Source organism: Gymnodraco acuticeps, unplaced genomic scaffold, assembly GCF_902827175.1.
Source record: "Gymnodraco acuticeps unplaced genomic scaffold, fGymAcu1.1, whole genome shotgun sequence".
In the NCBI taxonomy this organism is placed as follows: Eukaryota; Metazoa; Chordata; class Actinopteri; order Perciformes; family Bathydraconidae; genus Gymnodraco; species Gymnodraco acuticeps.
In genome coordinates, this window is record NW_022992284.1 from 1,887,806 (window position 1) to 1,902,867 (window position 15,062).

The window sequence follows — 15,062 nt, forward strand, 5'->3', positions numbered from 1 at the left end:
TGTGTGTGTGTGTGTGTGTGTGTGTGTTAGGGCCCTCTTTGTTGGGGCATTAGGATATTTGAGTTTTGTTGAACGACAATATAGAGAAGCCTTCAAACCATGAGCGTTTGTGTACATGTGCAGCGTCCAATGCAAAGGAGTCAATGCAGGAAGTAGTAATGCTCTTTATATTGCAAAGTGTAAATAAAGTATTGCCTAAGCATTCACCATATCATTGATGCAATGCGCTAACATTGTACAAAGTCAAACATTTAGAAAAGGTCAGCATTGTATTAAAAAAGGTTGTCATTAAATATAATACTGGACTGCATTACTGTGGGAGTATGTGATTTTGTTTTTGTGTTGTTGACCTTAGTGCATGATAACTAGAGGGTTAGTCATTGAGTTGGCTAGTTTGGACAATAGAGAGGCACATAGGGAGTTTAATAGCTAACATGCAACTCTATATTGGCAATGGAATTAACCAACAGCAAGAACTGTTATTGGAGAATTTGAGAGTGAAGAGCATGTTGAGGCTTGATAATGACTTCTAGCAGCACACCAAAATCTTCTCAACTGCAGACCTTTTGCTTGTGATTCTTACTCGTTTGCCTGTAAATGTTAACCGGCAAGTTTCCTAAGAAGTGAGGCAAGTTGAACCCTGTCCCTCTTTATGAAATAATCCAAAGTTATAATAATCCATGTGTGTATATGCAACTGTGGTGGTTGTCCATGTACCTGATTGGGGTTTTTTAGACAAAAAACAAAACACATAACATTTCTTATAAAAATGTAAAGTCACATAAAACAATAGGTGTAGAGGGCCACAATATCAAATATTTGTATTTGTCTATAATTGTAGTGATGATGTGGGAAACTAAACGCTGAGATATTAGTTATCAATTTCTACCAGACTGGACCACTGAAGGCTGTCAAATTCAACCTTCATTTAAAACCAAATGGCCCCTTTGATGTTTGTAAAGTACTCTAGATACACACACACACTACGGTCAACCCCTATACATGTAGATCTGAAAAAAACAAGAATAATTAGCCAAGAAATGGTAAAACATTTGGTTCCAATCTGTGACTGTGATTTATTTTTCCTCATTAACTTATTCTGCTTTCATATTTACCATGAACTTCCTGCTGCCATTCTTGACGAATGTTTTAATGACCCAACAAAGGTTATACATGCCTTTATAATGCACAGAGCACATACCAAACACAACAGCTGCTGTCAGTGCCTCTACTCTACATACCATGTGCACTGCACTTAAAAGTATGCATGTGTGCACGTACATAACTTTCAGAGGAGCCTCACACTTGGCTGATGCAAACGTACTGTTGTCATAATACAGTAAGGAATGTAATCATATTTGATAGGTGGATCAGTGTCGATAAATCAATAATGAAGCGTACAGTTGAAGCATGGGAGCTGGAGCATATTGGTTTAAAGGAGAGCCACAGTATAGGCCTTGGGAGGGTTAAACAGACTCTTTTGTCTGGCAGTGTAATCCTTCATATGACACAGTATTATCCAAACAAATCTCACATTTTAATAAAGACAGGAATTCCTCTCCAGACTGCAAGAGGACCAAGCCTGGATTGGATGTGATGCTGGAGGGAATGCATATTGCAAATGTATTGCCATAATTGTCTCCACGTTCATGTTGTTCCCCCTTCAGTCTGTCCACGCACTCACACCACGAGCAACTTAATCAAATGTGCATTCATTTCCGACAAAGGGATGATGGAAGTGTGTGGATTTGGCTTCAACAGTATTCCTCATTAATAGGATCACATTTCATAGACAGTTATGCAGCTGGCAAGTGTGAAGATGAAACAGTTTAACGGAGCTTGTAAAACTAACAATGACTTGTAAAAAGGGCAGACAATCTATGAAGATTATGCCAGAATTGAAAACACCAAAGAAGCTGAAATAATTTGCCTATTCACAACTTTGCTATAACATTGCAACACAGCATGACCTTTTGGACCACCGACAATTAACCAAAACAGAGCACCACATCAACGAACGTCCTTGCAGTGTGAATGTGATAACTCCATGATCCCATGACCTTGTCCTTGACCCCAAACAAGATCCCATGACCCTAAGCCCCCCATCTTCTTAGTCCACAAAATACCTTCATGCCTATTACATGGACTTGAGCTTTTCACTACAGGCATGCAGTGCTAATGAACTTCATTTCAGGTTAATTCCAATCCACTGTTTCTCCTCATTAGCAGGTTTTAAATACAAAGCCTGGCTGCTATCACAAGGTAAGATTTTGGATATTTTTAGCAAATTAATAAGTCATTCCTACTGTTAAACTCTGATTCCAGCTCTTTTCGCAGACACACACGTGTGATAATCGCGACAGAGTGTTTTGCTTGTCTGGTTGATCATGTCCCTGGTGGCTTTGAGAAGACTTCCTTTGACTTACCTGGAGATGATTTTAATTAAACAAAAGAATCATCATCCCCCCAGAGCAGTATGGATTGAGCCCCTCATCCAGGCATCTGTAAGACTAACAAATCCCTGCTCTTTACAGGACAGGATATGAAGGATATCTGCCACAGCAATCACAGACCATGCATGTGCCAGTCAAACACGTGTGTGTGTGTGTGTGTGTGTGTGTGTGTGTGTGTGTGTGTGTGTGTGTGTGTGTGTGTGTGTGTGTGTGTGTGTGTGTGTGTGTGTGTGTGTGTGTGTGTGTGTGTGTGTATGAGAAAGGGTGAGAGAGTGCATGCATGCACATGTAAGTATGTTTGTGTGGTTTGAATTATGAAACACTGATGTGCCGATCTACAGACATCCGTGTGATTTCTCAGGCTATTGGTTATTAGGGTAAGAATTTGTGCATTGGTGACCCCATATAGCTAACTTAACTGTATCTACTTAGCACTGCAGCACCAATATTGAAACTCAGGCATGGCTACAACCAAAGCAATTCCAAATTGGAGCAGTCAGGAATCCTGTCAGATTAGCCCTCAATCCCCCTAAAGCATGAAGCCATTGCTTTGTATGGTATGTATACATTTGATGTGGCCCCACCGTGCTCACGTCCCAGCCACAAAACCCCTGACTTATAAAATGTTGAGATCTTTTCTTCTCCATTTTAAAACACAAACAAACACAGTTACAATAAGCTCCCATGTCCTTGCTGGAGACTGAGGTCTCTGCGGGGCGTGAGAAATAATTGTGTGAAAAGCTGGACTCCATTTTGGTTGGGTGCGATAGCCACCGATTTGCAAATTATTCCATTGCTTTTATGGGACTGACAGGGCTGCCAAAAGAGAGAAGAAAGATGAAAACCCTGCCTTCCAAATTTAAGGAAAGAGAACAAGGAAACAACGTGCACACAAAGATAAAACCAAGCATAAGTAATCTCAATAATAAAGGAGAAAATAAAAAACGAACTTGAGCTGTTTCTGTAAATCAATTAATTGACCATTATTTATTACAGTGCAAACTTAAACAGCTGCTGAGAGCTGTGTTAAATTGTGTTTTTGTAGTAAATTCATCCACAAGCAAAAGAGAAAAAACATGTTTTACAGAAGCAGGAATGTCAGCTGATTAATCAAAGCGTCTATATAATTAAAGTACATTACAGTTACATTAGTACTTTGACTATTTATTACCGCAAACAACTAGGATTTCTTTTTACAATATGAGGTCTGGATATATTTTCAAAAAAATGGTCTTGAAGTGAGCCTGTAACTTTTGCAAAACAGCCCCCACTGTGCCCAAACGCAAAGATTATGTATTGTAAATGCTACGTAGTGCAACAATAGCACATAGATATCAAACAAGTCAAAGTCAGTGAATTGACTCAGTATTGCAGTTAAAGAGACATATCTGCAAAGTGTTTGCCAACATTTGCTGCTATAAGCTGTTATTGCAGGACGATGATGATGCAACTGCAACACTTCAATTGTGTTTTGAACTTAGTAAAAGTGTCTTTTATTGCTTATGAATTCAACTTTTCATTTGAGGGAATTCTCTTTTAAAATGTACATGTCTCATATCGACAGGTTACAATTGTGATTAAGGAGTATCAATATAACACTATAGAATCAGTAGAACCCAGGTGGTCACCCCACAGATTGTGGAGTGACAGCCCCAACCAATCTTCTGTGTAAACAGCACCTTCCTCTCTCCTCTCAGACCATTAAATGCAACCAGATCACTGCACGTGTTTCCGTCTCAGCACGGGTCTTTGTTTATCTACCCATGAATCCGGGCAGCCCTTGTGTTGGGGGTGCAGGAAGGGATGCAGACTGGAAGCTGTGAGAGTAGAATATGATTAGCCATAAAGCAGATCTTCCCCCTGCATCGCTGTATATAAAACTCAACATATGGCCAGGGACGTCTTTACTGTAGAGCCAGCTGCATTGGACTGAGTGAGCTCTCAGATCAAATGTTTACTTTGGACTGGACGTCTTCCCTTAAGAAACTACAAGAACAAGACTCCCCGATTCTGAACAGAGAGGTGGATACCCCTGTCAGGTTCTGACACCCCACCTGGTAAAACAGAATGAATAGTTTTAGTGTGTGCTCAGAGAACACATAAGCACATGTACAAAATCACACAATACACACACATTTGTCAAGGCAAAAGAATGTCTCCATTGCTGAAATGATCAGCAGTTTCAACAGGAAACGTTACATATTTCTGTACAAATACTATTTCTTAGCAGATGGAATGACTAATATATTCTAGAAAACATGTTGATGTTGGGAGCAAAATCGTGTCCTGATGTTCCTGTACTCATTCCAATATTAAATGTTTATCCTGTTATCTCCAAAATCATTGGCATGTCCAAAGTAGTAGTCCTCCGACTCCATTAGTTAGGACACTCCATTCGTTAACATGCAGGCGTCCAGCGGGCAGTCAGGGTCTGACTTTCATTAGCCAGCTGTGGTTCAGTGGTAATGTGGATAAGGAACAGAGAGCAGAAACATGGAGTCGGTACAGTTCAGGTCCCGGGCCAATGTCTGTTTACTGGCCAGACATCATGGGTTAGAGGGGTAAACATCCAGCAGCAGACAAAGCCACGTTATAGAAAGAATGTGACATGGGGAGATGAGAGGAGGAAAGAGAAAGAGTGACAAGTGTTTGTGGAAACATCTCAGTGATATTCTTTCTGTGTTTGCTTCAGAGAGAGGGAGCTGTTTGCCAAAGTGTTTGTGGTAGAACATTCTCTGTTGCAGCTTGACGTGACATCATGGCAGTTTCTGCTTCAGCTTCTTCTGCTTCTGCTCCATCAAACCTTTCCTAAGTCAGCTTCAAGACCCAACCCACTCATCAGAGACCCAGCGCACACACAACTACAGCCTATCTGCCTTTAGGCCACATATCTCAGATCCAGAGCCATTATCTCTTCCTCACTGTTCCATTAACTTCTTGGAATTAACTCAAACCACCATGGTCATATCTGCATAGAAGCGTTTACCAAATTTCCGAACTTACTGGCTAAATGTCGCGTTCCTCCTAACATCTAATGTCTTCCCATGCATGTGTTGCCAGGTCTTTGGCTTTATATCAAACTTTCACTGTGTGCATCACATGGCTGCGTTTATTGCCTGTGGTTTAACATCTATAGAGAAATAGCCTCCCGTGAGCCAAACACGTGGCCACCTGGCTCCAGAAAGCCTGGCCACAACATGGAGGCAGACACATATGCGCTCACACACACTGACATAAGCCTGTCCAATTAGATGCTCTTAATTGCAGTGGTGACAGCAGCAGGATAGAACAGGAGACAGCTAGTGCTCAGATTAGGGACAATCAGTTGAGTTGTGTCTGGGATTGTGGCCAACAGAACTGAGGGAGTGAGAGCTAGAGCTTCAGGGAAAGAAAATGTTGAGTTATTTATTTACTTAATCTCTCAAAGACATTCGTTGCTAAGAAAAAATATGAGCTTATTATAGTACAGAATGGAGAAGGGACAGCAAACTAGAAAATGCTGATAACAGATCGGATCCAACTCCCTGCTCTGCGACTCTGGATGATTGGCCCATAATTCAACTTGAAGCTGGACAACGAAAAGCAAAGGGATGGAGGAAGTGGAATACGGTAGGGAAGAGTGGGGTGGGAAAAGGTACAAAGAGGACAGGGCAGGGGAAGATTTAGTGTTGCATTAAAGAGATGCGGGAATAAAACAGGTAACATGGGGATTTTCCTGCAGCTTTTTAAAAGCTCTGTGTCGCAAAAACATATCCTGCGCCTTTCAGAATGAGCTATAGCACGATGCATGAGGGAGGACTATACACACCTGCACTTCCCTTTGAGAGGAGGGGGAGTTGTGAAGAAGTCAAAGAAAAAACACGCGACAGCAGACGGCTTAATCAAAACTGGAGTATCGTCCAACAGATGTATGAGTTTTTCAAATATTCAGTTTACTGATTATCTTCCAAGGTCAAGAAAGTGAACATTCATTCACTCTTATTTTCTGTTTCCTTCTAAGATAAATGTGAAGCTTTGCCTGTCCAAAAGGGAAAGTAATAAAATGACTATTTTCCACAAGAAATAAAAAAATAACCAGCACAAGCCAAGGCAAAGCAGCCTTCTATTAAACTTCAGAGCAGCGGTTCTCAAAATTGGGATCAGGGCAGCCACAATGGGACGCAAGACAAGTTTGAGCAAAAAGAAAAGCAAAACCCAAAGAAACTCAACGTGTTTTCTTCTTAGTTACTGAATCACATATATGGCCTTTATTACATCACTTCCATTCACTTTGAGAAAAGGCATTTGAGAATCTATGTTAGGAAGGCACCGTGTAATAAATGTTCAATGTGCTGAAATGATATAATGTGTGTAGGTTTAGGGTGGGAGAAAAGGGCAAACAACTAAGAACAAGTCTCTATATTTGCGTGTGTTAGAAAGGTCTGAATAATACATAAGAATGTCTGAATTATTCACCAAGTGGATGGTGTTGGTGTGAGCGGTTGAGGGTGAAGAGAAATGAAAAATTGATAGAAAGTAGAAAAAGAACAGAAGAAAACAGTAGGGACTTTAATACCCAGTTGAAAACAGTGAGTGATGAATGTTTTCATGCTCCTCAAAGCGCCATCTGAAAGGCCCGGTCTGCTCAGGGTTTCCCTCCTGCCCTTCCTCTCCACCCTGTTACCATTCAGCTGGTTCTCCCCTGGGTGTGGGGCTACCAGGAGGGGTCTGCTTTCACCTCAAAACCCTCACACACAGAGAGCAAGAAAAATAAGTGTAGGAAGAGAAGCGAGCGATAGCGAGAGGTTGTATGTGTACTTGGGGTGCTGCGGTAACTCCTTTCTGCTGTGACAAGGTCTGCCAGAGTTCACACTGAGTGCCACAGCCAAAGACAACACACACACACACACGCACTAAAAATGGAAGTCAGAGATCAGTCATCTAATGGGCAGGTGGGGGAAGAGTGAAAGCTATCTGATGGACTGGGGATGGGGAATAGAGACCAGCAACGGATCTTTACTGCCGTTTGTTTAAACCATGTTTGATTCAAAAGGACTCGTCCAATGTTTAGTTAAGCTCTCAGGGATGATATACAGCACAGGCGCAGACACTTTTATGAGCGGTGAGAGATGACAACCAAGGTTAACTCTGCTTGTGTTGTGCTGCTTTGTGTGTGTGTGTGTGTGTGTGTGTGTGCTAATCACAGCATGTTGCTTGTTTCACCTCTACAGACTTAGTTAAGACATTTTATTGGCCAGCTGTGGTGCCGTCATGCTGTACATGATCAGATAAGGCCGACCCTGACAGACATGCCTGATGACCAGATCTCAAAAAGATCTACCGCCTTGGTTTTAGCTCCTGCCTTTAATCACTTCAGCAGATCACTATAACAGAACTTATTGTTCACACACTCTCGTTCTTCCCTGGTGTGTATATTTCTAGGAGGGATTTTTAACCTTGTCCATCCCCACTTTACGAACCCACCCCCTCCATGCGCCCACGTCCATATGTCTGGGCACCAGAGCTATGCACCCCACACCACGCACTCATGTACACGTGCCTGACTCACATTTGGGTCATGCGAGTCAGACATGTGAAGCCCCGCTGCTGCAGCCTGGTCATCAACACTTATGGAGGAAATGTCCAAGACCGGAAGGTGAGAGGAAGTAGCAGCAGGGAACATAATTCATATCGCAGATGCACATCTATTCATGCCTTTATAGAGAAAGTCATTTAACTGGACATATTTTCAATATCAGACAAGTTTGAATTGTTCCCTTCACAACTTCACCACACTGTCTGTAATTATACCAATGCACTCTTTTTAAAAGGTTAAAAAGAAGTCAGAGAGTAAACACTCTCCATTTATGTACCAACTACTTTCCCAACATGTAATCTATGGACACGGGCAATTACCAAAAAGCTTATTTTTTGACAAATGATTCATCATAATTATGCATCTCGCCATGTGAAAAAAACAGACTTCACCTCGACATGGGTGAAAGATAGGCAGCAGGCAGATAAATGCAACCAGTAAACTGAACGTGAGAAAGAACGACTAGAAATTGAATCTTTGTCCAAAGTAGTGTTTGGGGAATTGCAGTGACACAGGTCGTTGCAACAAAAGCAGAGAAATAGTACTAAATCTCTGGGGGACGATAATCCTGAACATTTCTAAATGTTTACTGCGGCTAATTTATTATTTTACTGCAGATGCTTGCTTGAACAGGAACAACTGTGTCCATTAATAATGAAGTAAGTCCAAACACACATGATCGAACACCTGATTGTTCAATAATGAATAGCAAGAAAGTCAGCAAAGAAGTCACCAAAATCCATCTCCCTTGCTTTTGTGTGGGGGGAGGTGGGCGGCTGAGTGCTGGGAGAGAAACAGAGGGGCCTGTGTTTACACTGGCAGGGTGCGCGGCTTGTGAAGCCCCATGGAAATGACCAGCTCAGATCTAATGGAGAGAAAGCTCCACCATGACTGACAGGGCCTGCCTGCCTTTGAGGTTCTTCACAATCAACTCAGTCCCTTTCCCAGAGTTCTTCACTCCCCAGGGGCGGCCACGCCAAACGAAACAAAGAGATTAAAATGAAAATGTTTGCCATACCAGGATCATGGCAGGAGAGCGTATACCGGGGGTAAAAGAGTGCATACAGCACAAAAACACTAAATGAGTTGTCCGCTGACTGTACACTGTAATTTCAGCTCTAATGGAGGGGCTTGAACGCCAACTGGGTCCCAACAGTGTAATTTCTTCTTGAAGACTGTCTTCATTGACAATGTACGGTACTTAATCCCAAGAGAAGAACTTGAATCTACAAATAATTGGTGTACATTTCCTTCCATGTTGTGCTGAGATGGTTTCCACCATGTGTTCCAAGCCATTTTCTCTACCTAATTGCATTCAAAAGGAAAATAACAACCAGAGCAGGACCCTCGTGGTCTCAGAGTAGACCACAACTAGAGAACTAATCTTCTTTTAAAATGTGGGTAAATTATTAAAAAGGAGGTCGTTTTCATAAGAAAGCCTAGCATTAACATCCATTTTACAATACCAGCTGTCTTCTGGGAACAGAAGGGATTTCTTGCGTTGTCATTTGGGTGACCATCAACAGGCTTAGTCTATTGATTCACATAATTACATTAGAAGGCTTTAGTTCTTTTCACAGGAGCTTTGTGGTTTTTGATAAGTTCACAGAGTCGGGAAATGGAGAGCAAAACATTTCAGGAAGGTCAATGAAGAACTTAACAAGGGAATGGATTGACGGGCCGACAAGCCAACAAAGGCCTGTCCTATCCATTACTGCCAAGCAGGGACACACACATTCACACACAGCTAATAAGTTGCTTCTAATGACATCATCCACTTGTTGCATGTGCTGCTCACACTTATTCCTCCACCTGTTATTCCTCACAAATCAACTTGTTGGAGTCAGAGTGAGCTTAAAGATGATATCCACCATAGACAGTCAAGCTGTGCGCAGAACACACAGCCAAATCCTAACAGAGCTTAATTCTCCCAAGCACCGGAAACAACTGCTTCTCAATGTGTGAATGCGTGTCTGTACATTTACAATGAAGATCCTTAGGAAGATACATGAAGTTTTTCAATGTTCGCAAAAAGCCCATGATCGCCATCTAGTGGAGGTGAGAAAGATGACTCCTGACATGTAAAATGAAAGTATTTCAATAGTTGTAAGTGACATGCAGCATGACCGGTCTTAATTGTATCAAACGTATTTTTATTCAAAGGAATCCGGATCCAATAAATCACACAACAGTGCTGAAGAGAATTGCTCAATAGTGGTCTACAGTATGTGTTTAACATTACAAACCACAATTGCCTTTTTCTAAACATTGTGCCACCAAAATTATTTATTGTAAGCATTATTTATTTTGAATACAACAGGTATAAAAGTACTACAGTCACATTCCTATGCTTTAGTTCTCTTCTCACAAAATCCTGCTTATTTAGAATTGTTATATGGTCTGGTGAAGTTATTGTTACACTTATTGTTTTCCATTACTGATGAAGAGAACAGCACTGTGTATGACACTCTTTATAATTCATAGCAAAGTCATTAATAAACTATTTCACTAAAATGAGGTATGGAAAAAGATTGTTGAATTTGACACAAAATGGTAATTAGAGTTTTAAGACTGGCATGGTAACTTGCTGAGCTGAAAAAAATCCACCACCAGAGGGCACCAATAATATTTAGTATAGTTCAGCTCTGCCATTAATGACAGTTTGCTTTCTTCACAACTGAGTAAAACGTGTGTGGATATATAAGAAGGTGTTGTACAGCCCACATGGAACACCTTCAACACACACTGTCAGGGAACTACTGGTGTTACTGAAAAGAAGAGTGGTCGTTGTTTAAGGTTGTTTTGAGTTACCTGAAGCCTTGTGAGAACCTTTGGATCAGAGGTTCAATACCAGGCATCAGTGCTGTCCTTCAGTGTCAGTCTATTTCAGTCCTGTTGCCTGCTTATGGTTTCAGCATGTACACTGAATCCATAATACGCTCTCAGTCCACTGCAACACCTTCAGGCAGCTCCACCACCACAGGGGCGTAGTCGTCCAAATCTGCATCAAAGTCCCAGCGAAACTTCTTGGTCAGATGAGCTTTGAACTTCTCTGCTCTCTTCCGCAGCGTGCCGTCGACACCGGGTCCACTGGCAAACTGGAACAGGTCCTGGAAGAAAATGAGCCAAACAATGTAATCATTTGTAATTGTAAAACGTAAACATCCTTGATAATAATACAAATAATCATTTATGCAACTCCTTAAGATTCTATTTTCAGGGTCTCTTAAATCCTGTAGAAGATAAGATTACTGTTGTGGTCAATGTGAGCATTCAGGACAGGTAGAATCAGGTACAATACTAGGACTTGGCTTGTTTCAAACTTGACTAATTTCACAATTGCACAGCGATTAAGCTTATTGTATGTCTAAAAACAAGATCATGATTTAACTTTTTTCACATGATGAGATGTGACAGTCAAAATGTGTTTAGATTCTAATGTATTTCAATCAAGGTGTCATTTAGACCACTACAAGTTCAGAACAAATCAGTTGTCCAAGCATCCTGATAAAGCCTTACACTGACACTACATATTTCTATGTATATGTACTTGAGACCATGTTCATACCAGCATGCATGTAATTATGTTTTGCATCATCTACCTGCAATGTGGAGGTGAGGAAGTTGCTCTGAGACACGATGTCGACAAAGAAGTCCGGCGGGATCTCTCCCAGCTGGTGGTAAAGCACGCCGATGAGCCCCAGGTAGAGCTCCTTACGCTTTCGCATCGCCTCCTCTGATCGACACAGCAGGGACAGGAGACTCTTCCAGTGCTCAAAGCACTCGTATACATTTCCAATCAGGAAACACACAAAGGCAAACTGCATCTCCCCTGAGAAGAGAGACAGAAAATGTAGTCAGATTTGAATATGTAAAATAGAAGTGTGTGCTGTATTGATGGTGTATTATTACCTAGCAAGTTGAGGGGCTGTAGCTGATGGTTCTTCTCCAGCACAGACTCCAGGGCGTAGCTCTGGTCCAGGCTGCACTGGGTGATCTGTTCAGGTGTAGCCCCAGCCGGGTACTTCTTCTCGGGGATAACAGAGAAACGAAACTCTGTGCCCTCCCTCGGCTTCATCCTGGGGAGCTTCTCGAGTCCCTCCTTCATGCTCTGACAGGCCGTGTCATTCCTCGGCTGCTCCGCCCTGTCTTTGGTGTGAGTGAGTTGAACCTCAGGGATGACGTCACTGAAGGCACATATTCGACCTGAAAGGGGCTGCAGGTTTTTGGCCACCTCCTCACTCAGCCGGTCAGTGAGGGACACCCACTTCCTGATCACCTCATACGGATAGGGCCCCAGGTGGGGATCCAGGTCCTGCAGGTTAGCCCTGATCCGGCTCACCTCCTCTTCGTCCTGGGAGGGTGAGAAGTCCAGGTCTTCTTCTTTTGGATCCCATCTGGCCAACAGGATGTCTTTGGGTTTGAGAGTGACGAAGAGGCCTGTCTTCGGGCCAATTTCTCCTCCACAGCTTGGAGAGTTAGCAGAGCAGTAGTGGAGGAAGTGCAGGCCTGGGGGGATCATCTTCACTCCCTTGAAGCGGGGACCCACCTGCCAACTCTTGCAGTCAATCCCCAGCTCTGTGCCCAGAGGAACATCCAGCAGCACTAGCGTAGCCCCCTCCTCAAACAGCCTCCGAGCAACATCTGGATCCATGTCTACAATGTTGCTGCTGGCCATTTCGGCTATCTCAGGGGCTAATTGACTTGCTGATAAACCTATATAACCAACCACGCAACAAAAGAGCTAAACGTCGCTTTCAGTTGTTAAAGGAGCTTTTCAGAACACTCATTAGGATTAGGAAATATGTAACTACGTCCGATAGTTAACACAGACTGATGCTGCTTTTAAAATGACGAAACGAAAGCGAATACAATGAAACGGTAAAGAAAATTAAATGCAGTTTTATACGGACATTTGTGATGGTATTAGGGTGTATTTACCGCATCGATGCCATGTGTGTGATGTTGATGTTTCGTATCGTTGGGGTATCGTTTGGTCGAGGCTGTGCAACATATCTTTAGGTCCGGGCGGAAACAATGCTGTAGAATGGTTCCGCTTCTATAGTAACAGGAGGAGGTCCATACAGCATTATTTGTATACTTTGAGTGCACCTTTAATTTCCCTCAACAAGATATAATCAAATGTATTATAGTTTTAGATTATTCATATAATTTGTCATGATATATGATGATATTATCATTGCAATGATTACTAATAGTAGGCTGTGTGGCTAAGTGTGACAAAGTATTTTATTTATTTTTAATCAATTCATTTATAACTTCGTTAATTATTTTATTATTATTTGTAGGAAGAAAATGCAGAAAATCACAGTACCAAGACTTCATACGAGAAGAGACATTTAAAAAAGTTCCATTTATTATTTTTCTACAGAAGAGCATGTCATGGGTATATTGTACATACGGCTTACAAAGACAAAAATGGTTGTTACATCTTGAGAGGCTAAGAAAAATACATTATACATACATTTTCTACAAGTATTTGAAAGCATGGTGGATATTTAATAGCTTATCTGTGGTTACTATAAAACTATTCAAAATAAAAACATTGAGAACTTGACAACTGTGTACATTCATGATATTGCATTCAAAGAACAATGTGTTATTGGCAAGGTAAAATCCTCAGTTTGATGTGGTGACGTTATATAATCCACCTAATAGTAGCACAAGTACGATTTTCTAATGTGAGGGCATGGAGACAATAAGTTTTTGCCAACATGTGATCAGCGCATTTATAACTTTGATGAACCTGATTCTCCTTCTCTTCTTTCCACGTATTTTCTTGACAGCTGAACAAGAGACTTTCTTCCCCTGAAAGAATACACAAAGCAAAGTATTAGCTTTTTATCCAGGTATCTGTATTGATACTGTTCCTCTCACATTATTAAAGATGCTTATGTTGTCTATAGACCCGGCCATGAGCAAACATTTCCCAAGCCCTATCTATTTCTTATTTGATGTGAAAGAGAGGAGGGATGGTGGGGTGTATCTGTCTGTTATATGCTGTGCAGTTTTGTTTGACTTTTTACCTTTTGACTTTATGTATTGATGGACATATTAATTCAATACAAACACAAAGACCAACCAGATCATCAGGGCTGCAGTTTTGACTGATGAGCTGCTCCATGCTCTTCAGTGGCCTTTCCAGGTCAGACGTCGACTTGCCGCTTGTCTGACACCTCATCTGATGTGACAAACTATAGATGGAAACCAGAATGCGATGTGCCTGCAATAGTAGTCCAGAGAGCAAACACAAATAAAACAGCATTTCACAATTCCCATTTATCTAAATAAATTAGCATACTTGATAACACATGTATGTCATGCTTTATTGTGTTCCTTGAGATATTCTTCTCTTTAGTGTGAGTAATCCAGGTCACAGGTTATTGCAAACCCCAAGACAAATAGCCTCATGTTTACCCTGTCCATGGTGCTGAAAGAACACATGCTGAAGTGCCATTTACCTTTCCTGAGGGACAGTGGTCCCTCCCTTTGGAGGTATTAATCGAACCAGTCAAATTCTGCAAAACAATATGAACATATGGATTAATTCAAAAGTGAAGTAAAAAGTGGAACGCTGCAGTCTATCACAGGATAATCACACGTCGCTTCCACATGTTTAATTACTGTATCAGCTGACTAGAAAAAACTGACATCTAAACCAATGTTAGAAGGACGAATCTTTATTATTTTTTAAAACTCTGTCAGTCACATAACGTGCACATCATCGCAGACACACATCCAAAAGTTGCATCAATGTCCTCATACCAGATTCTGCAGCTCAACGAAGATGAACTCTCTGTAGGAAACCAGGATCTCCCTGTAGTTACATCTACGTTTCCCACAAGCGTCGACCAATAAGAGAACCACCAGGACATTACGGAGTAAAGTTCCAGTCAAACACTATAAAAGAGACATTGGTATTGTACATATTATGCAACAAAACAGTCGAATAATAAATGTTCAATTGGATCCTGCTCAGACCCACAGCTTCACATGCGTTAAAGCATCTGTCG

General features: G+C 41.5%; 1 protein-coding gene across 1 annotated transcript; it reads right to left on the reverse strand.

The window, feature by feature from the left end:
• Nucleotides 1-10,160: 10,160 nt before the first annotated feature.
• aar2 (AAR2 splicing factor) lies at nucleotides 10,161-13,045 on the reverse strand. Its single transcript, XM_034207450.1, has 3 exons — nucleotides 11,941-13,045; nucleotides 11,631-11,860; nucleotides 10,161-11,138 (listed from the first exon to the last, which is right to left on the reverse strand). Exons 1-3 carry the CDS (start codon nucleotides 12,704-12,706, stop codon nucleotides 10,971-10,973), a joined length of 1,164 nt encoding a protein of 387 aa, XP_034063341.1. The 5' UTR covers nucleotides 12,707-13,045; the 3' UTR covers nucleotides 10,161-10,970.
• Between the last annotated feature and the right edge of the window lie 2,017 nt (nucleotides 13,046-15,062).